Source organism: Sinohyriopsis cumingii, chromosome 6, assembly GCF_028554795.1.
Source record: "Sinohyriopsis cumingii isolate HCF-2022 chromosome 6, ASM2855479v2, whole genome shotgun sequence".
NCBI classification, from domain to species: Eukaryota; Metazoa; Mollusca; class Bivalvia; order Unionida; family Unionidae; genus Sinohyriopsis; species Sinohyriopsis cumingii.
This window is the reverse complement of record NC_142966.1, coordinates 146,179,961-146,204,027: the sequence shown is the minus strand read 5'-3', so window position 1 is coordinate 146,204,027 and position 24,067 is coordinate 146,179,961. Positions and strand designations below refer to the sequence as shown.

Here is a 24,067-nt window from a genome sequence, read left to right as displayed (position 1 = left end):
AACAGACATTTTTCTTTTACAGGGCAGGTGTCACATGTGAAAATTACAAAATGAAAAATGGTAATTTGAAGTTTTTTTACATAAATTTCTTTATTGCCAACAATAAGACTTAACAAAAGATTAATGCAAAATGAATAATTGGAGCATACATTTATGACAATTTCAATGCCTAGCAAATAATTGTGACAGAAAACATCTTTCTTCAGGAGAAGTTATATAATATTTTATCTACCTGAGTTTTCTGAGTTATGCATATTTTGTAATACATGCCAGCAACAGCAAAAAAAAAAAACATTGTCAGAACTTAAATATCAGTTTGTGTTTTATTTAACAACTTAGTTTTGACTTAAGTTTTTTAAAACTACTTTGGCTTCAGAAGCTGACAACTTCTCATCCAAACATTTTCTTGTAGTTCAGTATCGTATGATTGACTAGCTGATAGTTGCTCCTGGCTGTTGTCATAGTAACGTCCACTCATGCCCTCTATTTCAGGTGATAGGGCAACATAAAGAGTTATTTCAGCTCCTTGCTGTGGAGTCTGTAAATAGAAAATCTACAGGTTATTATGTTAATGGGATATGTCAAATAAAAATAGTTTTGGAAGAAATATTGGAGACAGTACCTTTATACACAACTAAGTCAAATACCATGCAACTAAACCTTGGCAGCTAAATGAGAAAAATATATTTTGCAGAAATAACTTGTCCAACAAAAAGAACACATTTAGTATAAATACATTTTCATGCTATAGAAAAGCTCCCAAAGTTAGCTAAAGCATTTTCTTGAATAAATATCATATCGTCTATGAATTAAACACATACAGTATCTGCAACATTCCCTGACAATGCTGGGGTTTCTTTTGAGACTCAAAAGGTGTGTTTTGAGGTCTCAAGGGGGTTCAGTGCATGTGTCATTGAATAATAAGCTATATTTCATATAAACCTAAAAGAAGATGTTTGTAAATTCAAACTGGAATAAAACAGAAATAAACTTGTCTATTTTTTCAAAGCATTTAATACACTTACAAAGAAAGAAATATTTGGTAGATTTAGCACTGTCAAATAGCAATGCCATACACATACACAGGTAGATTTAGCATTGTCAAATATCAACACCATACACATACACTGGTAGTTTTCACATTGTCAAATATCAATGCCATACATAAACACAGGTAAATTTAGCATTGTCAAATATCAATGCCGTACACAAACAAAGGAAGATTTAGCATTGTCAAATATCAATGCCATACACAAACACAGGTAGATTTAGTATTGTCAAATATCAATGCCATACACAAACACAGGTAGATTTAGCATTGTCAAATACGCAAACAATGACACAGTCACAACCAGACTGACATTAAACAGTTTTAAAAAAACATACATCATGTTTCTGTCTTTAAAATCCATTAGATGGCAAAACATGCTTAATTTGATGTAATCTATGCTGCTTTCAGTAGTTCTGCAGGTGTTGGGATTGAAAGTAATGCAAGTGTCATTTGTTTTCATCCTTGCATTCACTGGAGACTCTATGGTTCTGTTGTTTTCCAAACTTCCATGATGGATTCTACGAACAAATCCTGGCAAGAACCGAGTTGTTCATGATGATCATAATGTCTGCATTGTCAAAACTGTATTTGATGAAGTCTGACCATGAGATATGCTTGTCTTGATAGAAAAATGAATATATATTAAGGATTGACCATTTCAATGGGGCAAAGGGGAGAATATAACGTTTTTAAGTTTAATGGGGTCTTTACAGATAATACAGTACAAAATACCTCTGTCCAGTTTGTGTGTTTACGCTTTATCAACACAAATCAATTGTGCAAACAGAAACATGTGTCCATTATTGTCTTTCAGTCAATCTATTTCATGGCTAAAATCATCACAAAAAAGCATGGATCAATTAATATTTAGTATTTTAACAAGGTTACGAATAATAAATTGAGAATAAGGAAAACTAATGTAAATGTTCAATATGCTAAATAAAGATGATCCTCCTACTTCAACAGACATCACAATTACTAGTAACTGTAGAAAAGTTTGCAGTTAAATGAATTAAATGCCACCATTGATATTGTGCTTGAGAACCTTGAGTTTTGACATTTATTTTTGCTGGGCATCCCTTGCTTTGTTGATAGTGTGTTGCTTCATCATTCACACTCTTCAAAAATGAATCACACTAGAACTCTCTTCTGACAACTGAAATAATCATGTTTTGCATTTTATGTATTGAGCAAATATCAGAATTCTAAGAAACATTTCTGCTTTATTAATTTGCTTCAACATTCTCATTCAATGCAGTGATGTATAATAACATCAATTCTTTAGCACCTCTCCTTAATGTACTTCAGATGAATTCGGTTGTGATACTTTGTGTACTTTACCTATGCAAATTAGAGAAATGAACTCTGCTAATGCAGAATTGAACTCACCACATCTGAAAGGTGGTTATTTATCTCAGAATGCCTCATCTTTTATTTGAATCTAAAAACAAATGCGTACCTCAAGGACAGGCTTAGCTAAGCTTTGAGTGGGACTGTTTACTGTTCATACATACTGATTATAGGCATAATTATATTGTGGTGGTCAAGAAATGTTTATTTTGCCATGGGAAAAACTTTACAGCTAAGATTCTTGAAAATCATGTTCTTTTTAAACAAAACCTTGTTGGGATGTTTGTGCATTCAAGATTATGTTTTTCATGTGACATGGCATGTAATGGCAGCTATGTAAGCATGATATTAATACAGAAGACATTTACTCAGTGTTAAATACTTAGTTATTTGCTCCCCCCCCAACCTTCTTGTAATCTTTTGAATATTCTCATAACGGATCCCAGTACAGTGTGACTCCGTTATATAACGCTCCATTATAACACAAATCTGGATATAACACGGTCATGGTGTGGCTCCAGAAATTTCATATACATGTATTTTTCTTGTACACAAAAAAAATTCTTTCTTAAAAGTACAAAAATAAAAGTAAAAAGTTTATTATCATTTTGGGAAGAGATCACGTATGAATAATACATGACGATTTTGGCATGGCTCCTGCAATTTTATATGTATTTTCCTCGTACACACAAAAGAGTAGTTTTTTCCTTCTTAAAAGTATGCAAAATAACATGTAAAAAGTTTATTCTGGGATGGCGTAGGGCTTCACCAATGTCGCAAACTTGGATTTTTTTCCTTATTGGTGGCAAAATACACCATCTGGCAATTTTTTTTATTGGTGACATTGTTGGCTGTTTAAACTTGTATATACAACCATTGGTTTGGAGTGGAGAAATTCAGAGGCCCCATGAAAGGAAGCGGCAAACTGGATATAAAATGTGCTGAAATTTATCTATTGTTACATAAACAAATTTTTTCTCCATATTGACAAACCATCTAAACAGTGCATTGTTATATCATAATCTGCTTATCTTGACATGAGAACTGTACGTTGTGAGATACCCGCTTTTATGTTGTTGACATTTCTGGTAACAGAGATCAACCGGAAAAGGCATTATCTCGCTAGTAATTAATATGTTTACAAGGACTGACATTTGTATGTGGATGGTAAGTAAAATTCCTCTTCTTTTCAGTCAGAATTAAATCCTTCAGAACAACCCTTTGTTAAATTTCTGACGCATGCGTGGAAGGCAGCATCACGCTGCTACCACAAATGTAAATAACAATAATAAATATTAAAAAAACACGTCTTACTTATTGGTTTATTCAATAGGCAGGGAGGAACAGTAACTAGAATAGACCAAACGGCAGCCAATTCCTTTTGAAAAATGTAACCAGATAAAATAGTTTGCTGAAATTTCAAAGGAAACAGATTACCTTTGAAGCAGCGATTGTTATGAAAACATACTCGGTAAAAGGGAAAAGAAATGTCTCAATCATGCAATACAATTATTTGATGTTCCTGCCACAATATGAAATGGGCAGTTGATTGGTTCTCCAAAGCTGTCCTTAGCGGTGACTTCAATAAAGCATCCTTCATAAAAAAAGCCGACTACAATCTTCAATAAAAACAAAGAATTTTTCTTTAAAGGAAGTCAGTACCAAACTTAAATAAAAGTAATGGAATCTGACGGATTTTGGCATTTTCCAACATGACTGGAATATGTTAACTGTGCCATGAAAGTTTCCTTTTTGCAGGGAAAAAGTTTATGCTTACAAATGCTACTAATGGCGGCTTAAAACACTAGCTTTTACTGACTTGGGATGTACTGAAAAGTAAATGTGCTTCATCATTCGTTACATGATTGTGCTGTTTTTCCACTGAATTCAGACCAATATTACCTGTGACAAAATTATTGAATATTTAAAATGTGTGTGTGTGCATATTTTCGATGGAATTGCTTGTATTATTGATGAAATGTAGATGATGAGATTTGCGGGTGAGTACACGGTGTTGATACTCTATTTATGCTATACATTAGACATGTATATATAAACAGTATTCATGAACATGTACCAATTTGTGGTTCTCTAAATAAAGTAAACTATTATATATGACTTCTCTGTTTTCACTACAGGCGTATTTCTCATTTAATATGCATCAATTTAATATGGTAACTGCAGAGGAAAGCACGTATTTTACCGCCTGCATTTATTATCTACATCATCCCTGCAATTTTTTTTGGCTACATGCATCATTTTCTTCAGCTAACTGACCTGGTTGCTTATAACATGGTTCGGTCTATAACACGGTCGGGTTCTATGGCTCCCAACTACCGTGTTATAGCAGGGTCACACTGTATAAAGTAATGGAAGGTCATACTATGTTTCCTTGCCAATACTTGTAGATAAATCTTGAATTAATATGATTTACTCTCCTCTGACCACAACTTTTCAGAGTTCTCCAAACATTTTTAATCACATTTAAGTCTAAACTTTCTTGGACCAGTTCAGCATGGTACTTTGGTTTTCCTTTTCCCCTGAGCTGTCCATGTTAGGGTATAGATGGAAGTAATATCATCTTGGTGGGAATTTGGTTTTCATTTACCTTGAGTGTGTGTGTGATTTGGATTTTTAGTGCAGCTTTTCCAGTCATATTGCTACAATATCTGCAGGATGACAGTTTATAGTGATGTCTAGCACTGAGGCATCATGTTACAGATATGTAGCATGATGTCCCAATCCAGTCACATTATCCTGACACCAGGCCGACCAGTCCTAACACTAGCTTCTTAATGCTGAGTACCAAGCGAGATACTTGCTAGTACCATTTTTGTAAGTCTTTGGTATGATTTGACCAGGGTTTGAACCTGCGACTACCTGCATCTGATGTGGACACTCTCCCTTAAGTTGTCCATGTCAGAAAGTGGATAGAAGCATTATCATTTTGTTAAAAACTTAGGGTTTTTTTTTCCTCTGCTCACGTTGCACCGACCACCTCTCAAGCTGCAATGCAAGTCGTTGATAGCATCAAAAGTACTGATAGGTTAAAAAAATCTAGGATTGCAAGTGATTCAATTTATTCAAGATCAACTATGATGATTAGTCACTTGATAACCAAAACTGATTGCCCTTATCATAAACAATGCCAGCCCCATATGGTATAAACACCAATGAAGCCACTAAACAACATTTGACCCATTCAATGATTCCAATGTGGCAATGGGAAGTGGATTACAGATGTGGACAGGACATAACATGTATTTAATTGAAACCTATAGTGTATAAATGAAGGCAAATTAAAAATTACCCTGATGCAATATTTTATATGGGTGCACCTGTTATAGTAGATCACAATGTCCAAGATTTTCATTATTATTTGTACCTGGCTAGGGACCCCAAGCAACTAAATATAGAATTGTTAAGTGCAGGACACATATATATTTTTTTCTTCCATGTCTGGCTTACATGGAAATTGAGGGTAACCTTGTACATGACAAAGGTAACATGACAAAGGCAACGATTACATCTCCAGTACCAAGATTGGATTTGACAACAACGGCATCATGGCACTGTTCAACAGCATTCAATTTGATAGAAAGGAAATCAAAGCAATTCTTGACAACATTGATACTACTATGATGATTGCCATATACAGAGGTCATTATAAAAGATCAAACAATGTTTCACAATGACAATGCAGCAGACTGAGAATAAGAAGTAGAAGACATATTCATTAGTGTAGAATGAAAATTACAACCTTGGATTTGCGGAGTGTCAAGGAAAACTAAGTGAGACTCATTATTGTTTTCATGTGCAATTCCTTGACAGTCACATACTCCAATTCTGAAGAGATGCACACAAGGTTATTTTCTGGGCCAAAACACAGTCACATTATTTTGTAAGTGGACCACCAACGATTCAATCTGGCATCCTGATGGTGGTGTTGATGTTAAAGTTGAGTTAACACTGTAGATGTATGTGCTAACCACTTTGCTGACCACAGAATTACATTTGTTGTTGTTTATATAGTCTGGAAACATTAAAGTGCTGTTGTTTCTTGCACTCACCACATATTCAGTGCCAGGTAACATTCAGGGACAGTTTACATGGCAAGTACCATATATACTTGCGCATAAGCCGAATAATTTGGGGAAAAGTAAAGGCCTGTAAGAAGGGGGGTCGGCTTATCCATGGGCCAATGTCTAAACTTGACAGTTTTTAGGTCTTTTTGTTGACTACTGTAATGGCTGTAAATCTTGGGACATGAAAAAAATAAGTTTTCGGTGCCCTATTACATAGGCATGTAAAAAAAAATAACTTTCGATGAACCCACAATTATTACACTTTTATAAAGTACTAGGATTGATTTTGTTATTATTTTGCATGTGAGTATTTTCTAATAATTATTTTGTCACAATAATAATTGACAGGTCATATAACAGAACATGAAGAACTTTTCTTGTTTAGAAGAAATGAAAATCAAAGACATAATGTAATAATCGGGAATTCTCTGCAAAAATCAGAAGATATTATGAAATCTGGAGGTAGGCATGGAGCAACCCTGAAAATCAGGATTTTTTCCCCCTCCCAGCATGAAAGTTGACAGGTATGGTGTAAGGTCACATACATCAAAGTAAACTACAACTCAGCGTTTACAATATTAGCATAATTTTCTAAGCATTATTTCTGAAACTTCGTTATTTATTTTGGAGACATCATTAAAGTTTAGCAAAACTGCGGACATGATTCGACTACAAGAGATGTACTTAATTCAGCACGTAACCAAATCTACAATGTACATGCGGTGATACCATTATGTAAATATGTGTAGTAGCCTAATTGCAAGCATTGAATCAAACCGTATTGTTGTTCGTTGTGATGTTATACTGGGATTACATTTTAATGAGTTAGGTATTTACAATTTCAAAGCAAAGTAAAAACATAATTACCAGTGCACTGATATAAAATGTTCAATGCAATAAATGCATAAACAAGAATAATCGAGTTAAAAGGGAGAGGTAGTGTTACAGCAACTCACGATTGCTAAATTTTTTCATCGTTCAATAAAATTTATACACAAATCTAATTTAGGCAGAAGCAATAAGAAAACAGAAAATTACATAAATTACTTTTCAAACAAGTTTATATACCATTTCTTTGTAATAATCTTGCATGCCAACTTCAAGATAAGTATACATGTAATTTTTTAAAAATAAGTTTGCCTAAATAAATGCATTCTGAACTTACCTCGTGCATCTTGAGATGTCTCAGAGTTGTGGGTTGGCTTACATGCAAGTCATACACTTTTTAGTGTTTATACCTGTTCGGTTTGGGGGTCGGCTTATACGCGAACAGGCTTATACGTGAGTATATACTGTACTCAATATGGCCTCAGTGCACCAAAACATGTGTTTCTGGCATTTCAAAGAAAGGATTGATTGGCTGTCCAAGAGCATAGCGTGATGATATTTGACTAGTTACGAGCATCTGAAATTTCTCTATTGTTAAACAACAAATTAGGAAGCCTCTGAAGAAATTTTGCTTGACTTCATGAACAATCATGTCACATAAGCATATCATAAACAGTGATCATACTGGGATCAAAACATCAACAGAGGTCTGCATATTTCCCAAAATGACTATACTGGGTTGTACCTGATCATCTCAAGGTAGCCAAACAAAAGAACACCTCAGTGACATTAAAGTTGTCAAAATCAGAGGTGATGCTGCTGCAAAAGAGTAGGGGAATATTTCCATTTCTCATGGTGATTGCAGTGTTGTTGGTGGCTGCAGTCCCCACAGTTGAAAAATTGCTAGATTTGTGTTCAAGATGTTCACAGCCATAAAAGAAAACAAGGAAGAACATTGCATCAAATATACTCACTTTTAAGTAAAGTCCACATGCAAACAACACAGATCCTATCTGCCATCACACAATGAACCAGCAGATAAAGGTCTATGCTGTTTGTTCTAATGATTACTCCAAATATGTTGGCTCATTATTCAGATCTAGGTATGTGCAGTTTGCAATTGCACTTGACTTATAAGCAAGTATATACAGTACCTTAAAAAAAAAAAAAAAGGAAAAAAAAAAACCCATACCTTATAGAGAAGCTTTGCAAGAACCCCTAGAAACCATCTTAGTGGCTGGCCAACATGATGAATCAATCTGGTGTCTACAATCCCTGGATGAAGAACATTGATGGCTACTTTTGCTTTCTCTGTTCGAAAAATTCGAGCCTGATGATAACAAGCCAGGACTATAGCTAGCTTGGAGTCACAATAGGCCTGATGAGGGGAATAGTCATGAAAGTCTTCAATCCTGTATATGAATCATATGGTAAAACACATTTTAAAACTTCATATCATGCTGGCATATTCATTTTTCTATTATTGTTAATTTTTTGTACACCTTATATTAATTATTATTTTTCAGGTGTACAAATACTGATAGTATAAATATAATAATTATCATGTTCAAAGATACTATCAGTCTGAAACTTTTAATAACAATTGAGTTCTCTGGAAAAAAAATAAAAAATAAAGGACAAATATTACTTATAATATTTATGGACTGATGTGTGAAAATTTGGCATCTTAAAAATTAGAGGGTATGAAAATGAGAGTTTACGAAAAATGACAGTCATGAGGGTAAACAGAATTTCATATGATCAATCTCTACATACACGCAGTCCTGAGTCTATTACAGTGACAACACACTGTGTAAGCATGCTAAAATTTGTATAATGTATGCAGTCATGAGTCTATTACAGTGACAATACATTGTGTAAGCATGCTGAAATTTGTATAATGTATGCAGTCATGAGTCTATTACAGTGACAACACATTGTGTAAGCATGCTGAAATTTGTATAATGTATGCAGTCATGAGTCTATTACAGTGACAACACATTGTGTAAGCATGCTGAAATTTGTATAATGTATGCAGTCATGAGTCTATTACAGTGATAACACATTGTGTATGCATGCTGAAATTTGTATAATGTATGCAGTCATGAGTCTATTACAGTGATAACATATTGTGTAAGCATGCTGAAATCTGTATAATGTATGCAGTCCTGAGCCTAATACAGTGATAACATATTATGTAAGCATGCTGAAATTTGTATACTGTATGCAGTCCTGAGCCTAATACAGTGATAACACATTGTGTAAGAATGCTGAAATTCGTATACTGTATGCAGTCCTGAGCCTAATACAGTGATAACATGTTATGTAAGCATGCTGAAATTTGTATAATGTATGCAGTCCTAAGCCTATTGCAAAGACAACACATTGTGTAAGCATGCTGAAATTTAATAATGTATGATGTCCCGAGCCTATTATAGTGATAACAAATTTGTGTATGAATGCTGAAATATGTATAGTGTATGCAGTCCTGAGCCTATTGCAGTGACAACAAATTGTGTAACTGTAAATCAGGGTCTATGTTGTTTGCAGTTGGACTCAACTTACATACCAAATACATGGTATGTGGATAGAATATGGAAGTCCAGTCTTAGGGTGTAATTATAATCTGAGATAGTTATAAGCTCCTGGTACAAACCTAATTTCCCAATGGTCAGATTTTCTTAGTTTGCATCCATATCACACCACCTACCTGACAATCCCCACCCCCAGATTTTTTGTCTAGCCTAGTGAAAATATAGTGAAATATTTAAAGCTGCCTAGCCCAGTGATAATAAAAATATAATATTAAAAGTCTGTAAACCATTTTCATTTTATAATATGCTCAGTGATGACATAAAAAGTATGATGTCACATAAAGGTGGAGCATGAACCAATCAAGCCCTAGGTTATGGCACATTTATATAGTTAAGAGTAAAAATAAACTTGAGGCAGTACTGTTATGTTGGCAAGTTTCCATGGTTCCAGTTTCAATGCAGTTGATTCTTTTAAATCTGACTACTTTTTATCCAACTATTTTCAGTGTATGATACAGTGTTGGAAATGACTTCATGCAGATAATACAGAAATTATGCATAGTTTGCTGTCTTAAAGCATTTTGATGGATCATGAAGGATGGATCATGAAAGATGAATCATGAAGGAAGAGTTTGATCTGGAATGTATAAAGTATTCTACATGTGCTACAGCAATTTTTTTTATAGATCATGAAGCAAGAATTTGAACCTGTGTAAGTTTCTACCAAGTGCTACAGCAAATATTTTGCCAGATCATAAATAAACAATTTGAGAATATAAAAGTTTCTACCAAATACTATGGGAAATGTTTCACCAGATTATAAGAATATGAGCTTGATGGTTTAAATCAGGTTTTAACTTATCAAACTTTACATGATCTTTAATCTCAAATGATACATTTAAAAGAAATAACATGTACAGTCAAGTCTGTTTATCACAAAAGCAATTGTAATGAAATACCAGATATTATGAAGCACTTTTTTGCAAGTTCTCATCCAGTTAAACAATAATATTTTACCATGATACATGATGAAATTTTGAGTCTTTCTAAGAACAAAAGGAACTAGGTCAACATGTGCATGCTGATGTTTGGGTGTATCTGACACGACAAAAGTCAGCATGTGCACTCTGGTGTTTGAGTATATCTGACACAACAAAAGGAACTAGGTCAGCATGTGCATTCTGGCATAACTTGACTAAATCTGACACAACAAAAGTAACTAGGTCAGCATCAGCATTCTGGTGTGTGAGTATATCTGACACAACAAAAGTAACTAGGTCAGCATGTGCATTCTGGTGTTTGAGTATATCTGACACAACAAAAGGAACTAGGTCAGCATGTGCATTCTGGTGTAACTTGACTAAATCTGACACAACAAAAGTAACTAGGTCAGCATGTGCATTCTGGTGTTTGAGTATATCTGACACAACAAAAGAAACTAGGTGATCATGTGCATCCTGGTGTTTGAGTAAATCTGACACAACAAAACAAAAGAGGTCAGCATGTACATGCTGATGTTTGAGTACATCTGACACAACAAAAGTAACTAGGTCAGCATGTGCATCCTGATGTTTGAGTATGTGTGACATCCCAAAAGCACACTCAACAATACCAATTAAACTTTACCATTCATGTAGAATTTTCAAAAAATCTTTACCTGATAATTTGTCTCAGACTATGCAAACAACAGACACAAGTTCACAAGAATGATAACTCTGATTCATATTTTACAATGCACCTTACATTAAACTCTATCAAAATACTGGCCAGGAAATCTGATGCAGTTATAAAATTGTAAATTAATTACCTTTTACCAAAACATCTAAGGTCAATATGTCCAAGGAAGTGTGTAATGGAGGATGTAAAAACTATTCTTGCCCATGAGTTATCCTCCCCACATTCCTTGAGCTTTGGAAGGAGAAGCTGTATAAGGTGAAAGTGACTGAGGAAGTTGACTTGAAACTGCTCTTCAAACCCATCTTCTGTGTGCCGGAGGGGACAGAACATCACTCCAGCTACAAAAAGGCATAAAAAAATGGAAAGCTAGGTACAATATAGGTTCAGTACAGCAAGGAACCACTGTAATACCAGCATTATAAAGTGATCCCTTGCTAAAGTGAACCATCAGTAGTACAAAAGATTAATTAATTACTACTACATAAAAGACAAATATAAATATTTAACTTGGTAGGAAATGACTCATTTTTCACTGAATGTTCAGTGAGTGTCAGATAATAAAATAGTCACAACATCATCACCCCTGTACATGACATGAGACTGATTTATTTGCACTATATATTTACACTATTCCATGTGAAATGATTGTAATTATGGTGGTCAATTGATTTCAAACACTTGCATTTACTGATAGTGTGGTTTCAAGTCTTGGGCTCAGCCAGTGCAGGTATGTGAAAGGTTTTCCCAGGTTCACCAGATATAGTGGTCACCATGTATAGCCAATCAACTGTTTGCTGAAAAATGGCATTACGCCCACAACAACAACAACATCGCAATTAAGTACATAATAACATTGCACAACAGTTAATCAAGAAAGAGGGTGCATCCACACCCTGTGTGTACACAATACTTTGCTACTTACAACAATGACTATAACTGCTATAAAATCCTCATACTTTCTTGAGGCTAAGACCATTTTTTTCCTTTCCGAAACTGTAAATACCAGCTGAATATATGTGTGGATTTTTCTACACAACAAAGAATATTTTTTCAATGTTGTGGATATACAAACTGGTAATGAAAAAGTGCAGATTTATTTCAGGTTTGAAATTTATTTGTACAAAGTTACCAGTTCCTTCAAACTTCTACATTTATCGTTTATTTCTCTTTTCAAACTGTGTCTGGATTGTATGAAATTGTATTTCCAAATACCAGCTGAATCTATGTGTGGATTTTTCTACAAAACAAAGTATATTTTTTCAATGTTGTGGATATACAAACTGGTAATGAAAAAGTGCAGATTTATTTCAGGTTTGAAATTTAAATGTACAAAGTTACCAGTTCCTTCGAACTTCTAAATTTATCATTTATTTCTCTTTCCAAACTGTGTCTGGATTGTGTCTGGATTTTTTTCTTCTTTCAAAGTTGTAGGATGAATGAAAGACAATATGTTGATAATGACTGGTATCTCAATTTCTTGCTAATTTTACAAGTTTTCCTATGTGGTTTCCTTTTAATCCTTTCAATGTGGTGTTTATTCCTTAAGTGTACGAAAATGAAAGTATTTGATTGATTGATTGATTAATTGAAACGGAATTGATTTTTCCTTAACTATATTCTCTTCCTGTAACCAAACATTGTTAAAAAGCCTACTAAAGTTACATCAAGAACATGACTGATGATGACTTTTCTATTAGATAATGGTTATTATAGTAATACATACATACATACATACATACATACATACATACATACATACATACATACATACATACATACATATGATTCTGTAATAAAAATTTACTTTGTTTCAGTCATGTATGGCACACTTGCTGAGTTTCTGGCCTTGTGGAAAGCCTGAATCTAGAGTCTAATTTTAACTTTAAAATGTTTTCATTCCAGGACAATGTTGGATTATTCCTCAAATCTTATTAAAAAATAATTAACTGGTGTTCCATTTCAAAAGAATTACTTACATGTATTTTGTATGCTTTATAAACCTCAATAAAAACTCCTGTACAATCAAAAGTACCAGAAACCTCGATTTACTACAAAATCAATATAATGAGAGGGATTTTACTCAGACTCAGTAAACAAAAAGAATAGCCTCCATTTAAGTTCATTATATATTCCAACTTAAAATAGTGTTTTTATAGTACATATACTATCTTATATCACTCACTATTAAAATCTGAAAATATGTGTCAGAAAGAAAAATGGTCAATTATGGGAAGAATTCTCAAAATACAAAGTACTTTTATGTCTCATGCTGATTGGAGATGGAATAGCCAAGAAAACTTTGGTTGTTGTCAAACATAATCCTTTTACATAGTATATGCAGTACTGCAGATGCATGACTATTGAGAGGTTCTAATAAAATATATAGACAGGTATAGTTGGAAACCAAAAGTTGAAATTGGATGGCTACTACAAGGAATTTTAAATGGAGATATTTTAAATAACTTCAACAAATAGAACATATGCAATCACTATAGCTGAAAATACCATTAATATCTTTCAAAAGACAAAGATCAAATTCACACACAAGTTAATAAAAAAAAGTTAAGAAAAAACCTAAACTTATTTTCAGATTTTGAAATAACTGAAACCTGTATAATCTGTCTCCTTCCATATACTGAAAGCTTTCCAGGTACAAATTCATGTCTAAGCTTTAGCTGATTGTAATATTCATTACATAATTAAGTTTGATTTATACAACATTATGTCTTAACCTTGTTTCTTATATTAGCAGGTGTCATTAGAATGACTATAATACACTCCAAGTATCACACCTGTACCTCTTTTGCATACACTCCAAGTATTACACCTGTATCTCTTTTGCATACACTCCAAGATTTACACCTGTATCTCTTTTGCATACACTCCAAGTATTACACCTGTATCTCTTTTGCATACACTCCAAGTATTATACATGTATCTCTTTTGCTTACACTCCAAGTATTACACTTGTATCTCTTTTGCATGCATTCCAAGTATCATACCTGTACCTCTTTTGTATTCACTTCAAGTATCACACATGTGCCTCTTTTGCATAAATTTCAAATATCATACCTGTACATTTTTTGCATACACTCCAAGTATCATACCTGTACCTCTTTTGAACACACTCAAAGTATCACACCTGTACATCTTTTTGCATACACTCCAAGTATCACACAAGTACCTCTTTTGCATACACTACAAGTATCAAACCTGTAGCATTTGCATATGTGTGATTTAATTTGGACTTTTAACGTAGCTTTAACAATTTTTCAGTCATATTGCTACGATGTCTGCAATGTGGCAGTTTATAATGATGTCTAGCACTGGGGCATCATGCCACTTGACATGTAGCATGATGTTCCACCCAGTCACATTATCCTGACACCATGCCGACCATTCCTAACACTAACCTCTTAATGCTGAATGCCCAGTAATGTAGCTGTTAGTACCATTTTTGTAAGTCTTTGGTATTACTCAGCTAGGGATCAAACCCATGAGGTGGACGCTCTAACCACTAGGCCACCGGAACAGTCAGCTTTTTCATATACTTCAACTATAATACATGCTATCTCTGTTGCATACACTCCAAATATCATACCTGCACTTCTTTGCATATGCTCAAAGTATCACACTTGTACCTCTTTTACAAACACTCAAAGTATTACATCTCTTTTACATACACTCCAAATATCACATCTGTACCTCTTTTGCATACACTCCAAGTATCACATCTGTACCTCTTTTGCATACACTCCAAGTATCACACCTGTACCTCTTTTGCTTGTACTCCAAGTAACATATCTGTACCTCTTTTGTATGCACTTAAAGTATCACACCTGTACCTCTTTTGCATAGACTCCAAGTATCATACCTGTATCTCTTTTGCATGCATTCCAAGTATCACACCTGCATCTCTTTTACAAACACTCCAAGTATCACACCTGTACCTCTTTTGCATACACTGCAAGTATCAAACCTGTAGCTTTTGCATACACTTCAACTATAATACCCATATCTTTGTTGCATACACTCCAAATATCATACATGCACCTCTTTTGCATACACTCAAAGTATCACACCTGTACCTCTTTTGTATGCACTTAAAGTATCACACCTGTACCTCTTTTGCATAGACTCCAAGTATCATACCTGTATCTCTTTTGCATGCATTCCAAGTATCACAACTGCATCTCTTTTACAAACACTCCAAGTATCACACCTGTACCTCTTTTGCATACATTGCAAGTATCAAACATGTAGCTTTTGCATACACTTCAAGTTTAATACCTGTATCTCTGTTTCCTACACTCCAAATATCATACCTGCACCTCTTTTGCATACACTCAAAGTATCATACCTTTACCTCTTTTGCAAACACTCAAAGTATCACACATGTATCTATTTTGCATACACTCCAACTATCACACCTGTACCTCTTTTGGATACACTCCAAGTATCATACCTGTACCTCTCTTGTATGCACTTAAAAGTATCACACTTGTATCTCTTTTGCTTGCACTCCAAGTATCATATCTGTACCTCTTTTGTATGCTCTTAAAAGTATCACCCTTGTATCTCTTTTGCTTGCACTCCAAGTATCATATCTGTACCTCTTTTGTATGCACTCAAAGCATTAAACCTGTATCTCTTTTACAAACACTCCAAGTATCACACCTGTACCTCTTTTGCATACACTGCAAGTATCAAACCTGTAGCTTTGGCATACACTTCAACTATAATACCCATATCTTTATAGCATACACTCCAAATATCATACATGCACCTCTTTTGCATACACTCAAAGCATCACACCTGTACCTCTTTTACAAACACTCAAAGTATTACACCTGTATCTCTTTTACAGACACTCCAAATATCGTAACTGTACCTATCTGCATACACTCCAAGTATCACATCTGTGTACCTCTTTTGCATGCACTCCAAGTATCACACCTGTATCTCTTTTGCATGCACTCCAAGTATCACACCTGTATCTCTTTTGCATGCACTCCAAGTATCACATCTATACCTCTTTTGCATGCACTCCAAGTATCATATATGTACCTCTTTTGCAAATATTCCAAGTATCACACCGGTATCTATTTTGCATATACTCCAAATATCACACATGTACCTCTTTTGCATACACTTAAAGTAGCATATCTGTACCTCTTTGCATGCCCTCCAACTATCATACCTGTACCTCTTTTGCATGCATTTCAAGCATGTACCTCTTTTGCATAGATTCCAAGTATCACACCTGTACCTCTTTTACATACACTCCAAGTATCACACCTGTAGGTTCTGCACACATTTCAACTATAATACCTGTATCTCTGTTGCATACACTCCAAATATCATACCTGTACCTCTTTTGCAAACACTCAAAGTATTACACCTGTATCTCTTTTACATACATTCCAAATATCACATCTGTACCTCTTTTGCATGCACTCCAAGTATCCCTATATGTACCTCTTTTGCAAACACTCCAAGTATCATACCTGTACCTCTTTTGCATATATTCCAAGTATCACATCTGTACCTCTTTTACATATACTCAAAGTATCAGACCTGTACCTATTTTGCATATACTCCAAGTATCACACCTGTACCTCTTTTACAAACACTCCAAGTTTTGAAGTATCACACCTGTGGGGGCCCCGAGTGGCCGAGTGGTCTAAAGCGCTCTTCGTTACGGATCACTGCCATCTCACCTCTGTCTGCGGCGGTTCGAGTCTAAGATTCAGCCAATGTGGGCATGTGAGAAAGCCTGCCAGTAGCTTCTCGTGGGTCGGTGGTTCTTTCCGGGGTTTTCCGGGTTCTTCCTCCACCATTAATACTGGCCGCCATGTATAGCCTATCGTGCTGAAAAATGGCGTTAAACCCCACAACAACAACAACAACAAATCACACCTGTACCTCTTTTGGAAACACTGCAAGTATCACACCTGTATCTCTTTTGCATACACTTCAACTATAATATCTGTACTCTGTTGCATACGCTCTGAATATTTTACCTCCACCTCTTTTGCATACACTGCAAGTATCACATATGTACCTCTTTTGCATACATTTCAAGTATCATACCTGTACCTCTTTTGCATGCACTCCAAGTATCACACCTGTATGTCTTTTGCATGTACTCCAAATATCATAACTGTATCTCTTTTGCATGCACTGCAAGTATCACACCTGTACCTCTTTTACAGACACTACAAGTATCATACCTCTTTTGCATATACTCAAATATCTTACCTATCCCTCTTTTAAGGGTTTTGAATTTTGTATTCTTGGTTTTAAATGTATTAAGGGTATCAAAGGCCAAATTTTAAAATGTAATTTAGAAAATAGAAGAACATAGCATTAAATATAATTCATGAGGTTGATGTTTTCATCAAATGTTTGTATAGCAACCAATGTGCCCCAGTTTGGCACTGTAGTTATATGTGTTGGTAAATCAAATCAAGTCATCTTAGACCTAATGCCCATTTCAACACAGTCTAATATGTAACACAGTCTAATTTGTATACCCTTCCAATTTTCTAAAGACAATGAAACACTTCACCAAATTAAGATTAACAGATGCAAACATTGCCCAGTGGACTGTGGGTAAAACTGGTACAATGTTATACTTTTAATAGTTCAATGCCCACAGCAATAAAAATGTTTTCAAAGAGAAATACAATACCAGTCATACATATAATACCTTACAAAAATTAACCACTTAGACTTTGAAAACATAGCCAATATGTGCAGGAATTTCTAGAACAACCATTGTTCATTATAAATTGTACTTAAAGATGAAACAGACATTCATGTACCTGCCATAAATAGAATGAGCTCTAATGCTGTCATGATTTCAAGTTACTATTATTAATTTGTTCAAGTATTTTTTTATAGAAATGGATGGGTATACTCTTATCATATTGTGCTGAAATGGACTTGAGAATCTTACCATTATTCACAAGAATATGGAGAGGCAAGTTTCTAGACAGGAACTCTTGAGAAAATGATTCCACTGATTCTAAAGATGCAAGGTCCAGATGTATATAATCCACTATGATAAAAAGGAATAGCATTTTAATAACATTTGTAGGTGGGTTTTTTTCTTCACATTAGCAAATTTTGGCATCTTAAATCTACTAGTTCTTGATAAAATTCTGAAAATCATATGCATAAAAATCATGATCATTTTTATCGAAACTCTGAAATAAAATCAAGTTAGAAAACAGTATTAAAAATTTTTCAAAAATGAAAATATTCGACATGTCCATATCAACACTGCAATATTTCCCTTACATAACAATGTACATCTGATCATGGTTAATAAATCAAGATTTGCTGCTGATATTTATTAACAATTTCTAGATACTGTTGAGTTGTTCTTTTAAAAAAAGATGAAGTTCAAAACAAAGCATAGGGAAAAACGTGATTACCAAAAACATTGGTCTTCACATCTGAACATGGTTTTTAAATTTGTAATAAATGAAAATTACCAAAATCCGCTGAGACAATTGCTTTCGTTTATTAAAGATTTATTTTTACTTGCATAGCACAGGCTGACAAATACCCTTTGCATTAGGATAATCCTCTCTGATTTTTGCTATAGCTTGTTTGCCTTCGTTAGGATCTCTGGCACCTAAAAAAAAAAATGCAAAGTGAGTTTATGAGCAAGTACAAAGCCCGATAAGACCAATTTTAATGGGCTTCCATTTGACAACCTCTAAACTTTTTTCATAATATTTTGCATAGGTGAAAAGGGGTATTTTAGGTGCTTTACTCATCTATCCCATACTCACCCCATCTCTCAACACCATAATTCTTGGGTTATAACCCTACCCATCCCCTACTCACCATATCTCCCAACACCATGATTGTCGGGTTATAATCCTACTCACCCATCCTGTTCTCACCCCATCTCCCAACAAGATGATTCTGGGGTTATAACCCTACTCACTCATCCCCTACTCACCCCATCTCCCAACACCATGATTATGTTGTTATAATCCTACTGATGCATTTCTTTACACCATAATTCCAGGTTTATAACCCTACTCACCCCATCTCCCAACACCATGATTCTGGGGTTATAATCCTACTCACCCATCCCATACTCACCCCATATCACAGCACCATGATTCTGGGGTTATAATGCTACTCACTCACTGCCTACTCACCCCATCTCCCAACACCACGATTCTGAGGTTATAACGCTACTCAAACATTGCATACTCACCCCTTATCCCCACACCATGATTCTAGGGTTATAACCCTGAAAGCCTTCTGATATATTCTATCTGGCTTGTGCTGAAGCAACTAGAGTAAAATGCCTTGCTCTGGGGCACAACACGGTAGCTGGCCTTGATTAATATAACATATGCAGATGAACCAGCAGCCTTTAGGTTGTGATTTTTACTTGCTAGCCATTGTGGCTTCTCAACAATGCATACGTGTATATCAAGTTCTGTCTATAATTATTCAACAATGTCTCTATAATTTAAATATTTGTTCAAATTATATTTTACCCAGACACCCAAGGACAGAAACTCAAAAAATAGTATTGACTTTGAGCATTGTTACCACCTGAAAAAAATTGTTTTTACAATGTTTGGTACATTTCAATTGGTTCAGGTGAAGGTAGGATACTGTACACACAGATAGATGGATAAACTGACTAACTGATAGGGTATCACAATATCCTGATATATCTGACAAATAAAATGGGGATAAAATAATATTTTATAAAGATGTATTTCATGGTGGCATAGGATAGTAACAATAAAACACAATGTATTACCAAATATATCTAATATAAAATGTTTCCAGATAGTTCATTCTCTCTCTCTCTTTCTTATTTCATCCTTTGCAAGTACATATATACATCCTTAAAAAAAGGAGCCATTGTATGTTGGTAGATCATTAGGTTCATAATCCAATGGTCACAGGTTCAATACCCTCCCAGGCCAGCCAGGGACAACTGCCTCGGTGTGTCTATGGAAAAATAACTTCGCTTCCATATCCTCAACATGATACAGCCAGTAATGTCGTTAAAACAACACCACCCCACCACCCCAAAAACTGAATTTCAATTATTAAGGCATTTTAAATTAAAATAATATACTATAACAATGGCTGGTGAGGGGCTTAGATAGTTTACAGATAATTAACTGTCAAGATATTATCACTTCACATCTATTAAACTTTTCCATTTCTTCAAGTATGTCATATATATAATCAATCCCTAGCCATATCATAATCTACACTAAAAGGGAAAAATAACTGACCTCTGTACGTAGAGTATCAATGACATATCCAACTTGCTCTAAAGTATGAAATACAACTTGTATAATGTCTTAGTATGTATGGTGATGAAATAAAATGTGTGCAATGTCTTTATATTTTATATAAATGCAGAGGAAATAGTTTTTATCCTCTGCTTTGTTTAAAGAAAAGAATTAATGGATGTTTAGTGTAACAGACCCATTCAATTTAAAAATAATGAACACTGATTTTCAACTGGATAAATATTTTGTAGATATTTCTTTTAAAACCAATTACAAGGTATTTTACAGATTTGAAAATGTTGATTTTTAACAGATGATTTAGGAGATTTCTAAATAATATTTTTCTGAAATGCCAAATATATTTGTAAATGTTAAAAAAACACTAAAAAAACAAAATAAAACACAGTATAAAGGGCTGTTACCACTGTAAGAGCAATATAATGCCGTTAAAGGAGTACAAAATTACAGTCTACCAATGTACCACTAATATAATACCATTAAGGGGGTACTAAATTAACAGTCTACCAATGTACCAGCAATATAATGCCATTAAAAGGGGACTAATTTACACAGTCTACCACAGTAATGGCAATATAATGCCATTAAAAGGGGACTAATTTACACAGTCTACCACAGTAAGAGCAATATGTCATAAGAGGTACTAATTTACAGTCTACTAATGTACCAAAATATAATGCCCTTACAGGGGTACCAATTTAAAGAGTCTACTAATGTACCAGCAATATAATGCCCTTATAGGGGTACCAATTTACAGTCTACTAATTTACCAGCAATATAATGCCCAAAAAGGGGTACCAATTTACATAGTCTACCACAGTAAGAACAATATGTCATTAAAGGGGTACTAATTTATAGTCTACCACATTAAGAATTAAATATCATTAAAGGACTAATCTACAGTCTACCACAGTACAAGCAATATAATGCCATTAAAGGGGACTAATTTACATAGTCTACCACAGTACAAGCAATATAATACCATTAAAGGGGTACTAATTTATAGTCTACCACAGTACAAGCAATATAATGCCATTAATGGGGTACTAATTTATAGTCTACCACATTAAGAATTAAATGTCATTAAAGGGGGACTAATCTACAGTCTACCACAGTAAGAGCAATATAATGCCATTAATGGGGACTAATTTATAGTCTACCACAGTAAGAGCAATTTAATGCCATTAATGGGGACTAATTTATAGTCTACCACAGTACAAGCAATATAATGCCATTAATGGGGTACTAATTTATAGTCTACCACATTAAGAATTAAATGTCATTAAAGGGGGACTAATCTACAGTCTACCACAGTAAAAGCAATATAATGCCATTAAAGGGGTACTAATTTACAGTCTACCACAGTAAGAGCAATTTAATGCCATTAAAGGGGTACCAATTTACACAGTCTACCAATGTACCAGCAATATAATGCACTTAAAGGGGAACCAAGTTACAGTCTACAACAGTAAAAGCAACATAATGCCATTAAAGAGGTACTAATTTACAGTCTACCATGGTATAAGCAATATAATGTCATAAGGGGTACTAATTTACACAGTCTACCATGTACCAGCAATATAATGCCCTTAAAGGGGAACCAATTTACACAATCTAGCACAGTAAAAGCAATTTGATACCATGAAAGAGGTACTAATTTACAGTCTACCACAGTATGAGCAATTTAATGCCTTGAATGGGGTACCAATTTGCAGTCTACCACAGTTAGAGCAATTTAATGCCATTAAAGAGTTACTAATTTACACAGTCTATCACAGTAAAAGCAATATAATGCCATTAAAGGGATACCAATTTACACAGTCTACCACAGTAAAAGCAACATAATGCCATTAAAGGAGTACATAACTACAAAGTCTATCATTAGAATATGATCAGGATGACATTTTTATGATACTGGGTGTATAATATGTAGAATGAATGTTTAAATGTCCCTGTAGATATGAATCTTGGGGTTGGGTTGGGTTAAGAGGATTAAATGCACAATTTTGGAATCAAAATGAATGACTGTAAACAATTGCCATACTCTTTTAATTATTTTTTAATTTTGTATTTTTCCACTACTTATTTGCATGTTAGTAACCTTCTTTAAAATTTGTAGTGATAATAAATTTGTGTGTCTAACAGTTTATTTTTTTTATATTAAATGTTACTAGATGAGAACTTTTTGTTTCTACATCAAAACATTTCATTAATATGTTAATGACAGACTCTTGAAGTTTTGTAAAATTGTCTAATGGAAGTTTCTTAAAAAGAAGAACCATAAGAAATTAAATTCTGAACACCATGGTTTTTTGTTATTTATAGTCTGTGTATTGTACATTAATGATGTAGACTGTATATTTTCCATATTCAAGCTCTTGGTGCGCCTAGCAACAGAAACCCAGTGGGGCTGATAAACCTTTTCATTGATAAAAAAAATTGTTCATGATAAATTACCTATAATAACATGGACATTTTTGGCAACTAATCCCTTGGATACGAAGAATCCGATGCCTGAGGCACCCCCGGTTACTATAGCAACCTTTCCAGTTTGAAGTGGAACATCTGAAATCGAAACAAATATCCTACATTTCCAAAAAGCTTAAGTACATTACTGCTTTATGTGCTATGTGGATTTTCACCAGCCAAAAGAAAAGAAAAAAGATTTTTTTCCCCTGAAAAGCATCCATGTCCCATTCCTTGGGGTCAAAGAATGGACCGACCAACTCATAAATCATGAATTTGCAGTCTTCGTAAAAACAATCTCTGCAAATTGTATAATAAAGACTGGAATGTTTGCAGAAGATATCCTCCCCCTACCCCACTTTATTCCACCCACATCCCAAAAATATGTCCTCCCAGGGTCAAGTCCCTTGGTGGGAGATTCCGTGTATGTGTGTGTGTGCGTCCCCGTGTGTGTGTTTGGATAAATACAGAGTGGGGATCTGAATCTGACTCATCATTGTTTAATTATAGTGGTGTGCGCTTGACTCGTCTCCTAGTTATGAACTTTGGGCCATGTATTTGTGTCCTCAGGGAATGGCACAGGATCTTTATTCTACTCCCCATCAATCAATGGTTACACACATTTTCTGACAGCGTGCTGATGATGAGAAACATTTCCTTGATGATGTTTGTAATATCCTCTTCAAGTCATTAGCACGACTGATGATAAACATTGGGCATATGAAAATCTACTACTAAAGGTCACTGAAAATCATACATCAAAATAAC

The 24,067-nt window shown here is 34.5% G+C and overlaps 1 protein-coding gene across 3 annotated transcripts in view; it reads right to left on the bottom strand.

Annotated features, from left to right (window-relative positions):
* Window positions 1-71: 71 nt before the first annotated feature.
* LOC149798214 (polyprenol dehydrogenase-like) overlaps window positions 72-24,067 on the bottom strand; it is a 30,090-nt gene continuing 6,094 nt past the window's right edge. For all 3 annotated transcript variants that reach the window (XM_089963301.1, XM_089963302.1, XM_089963303.1), the window contains 6 exons: window positions 23,291-23,398; window positions 19,102-19,170; window positions 18,487-18,588; window positions 11,656-11,863; window positions 8,507-8,726; window positions 72-538 (listed from right to left, as the gene is read on the bottom strand). In XM_089963301.1, coding sequence (XP_089819427.1) covers window positions 362-538; window positions 8,507-8,726; window positions 11,656-11,863; window positions 18,487-18,588; window positions 19,102-19,170; window positions 23,291-23,398 — 884 coding nt within the window. In that variant the 3' untranslated portion in view covers window positions 72-361. The remainder of the gene's footprint in view (window positions 539-8,506; window positions 8,727-11,655; window positions 11,864-18,486; window positions 18,589-19,101; window positions 19,171-23,290; window positions 23,399-24,067) is intronic.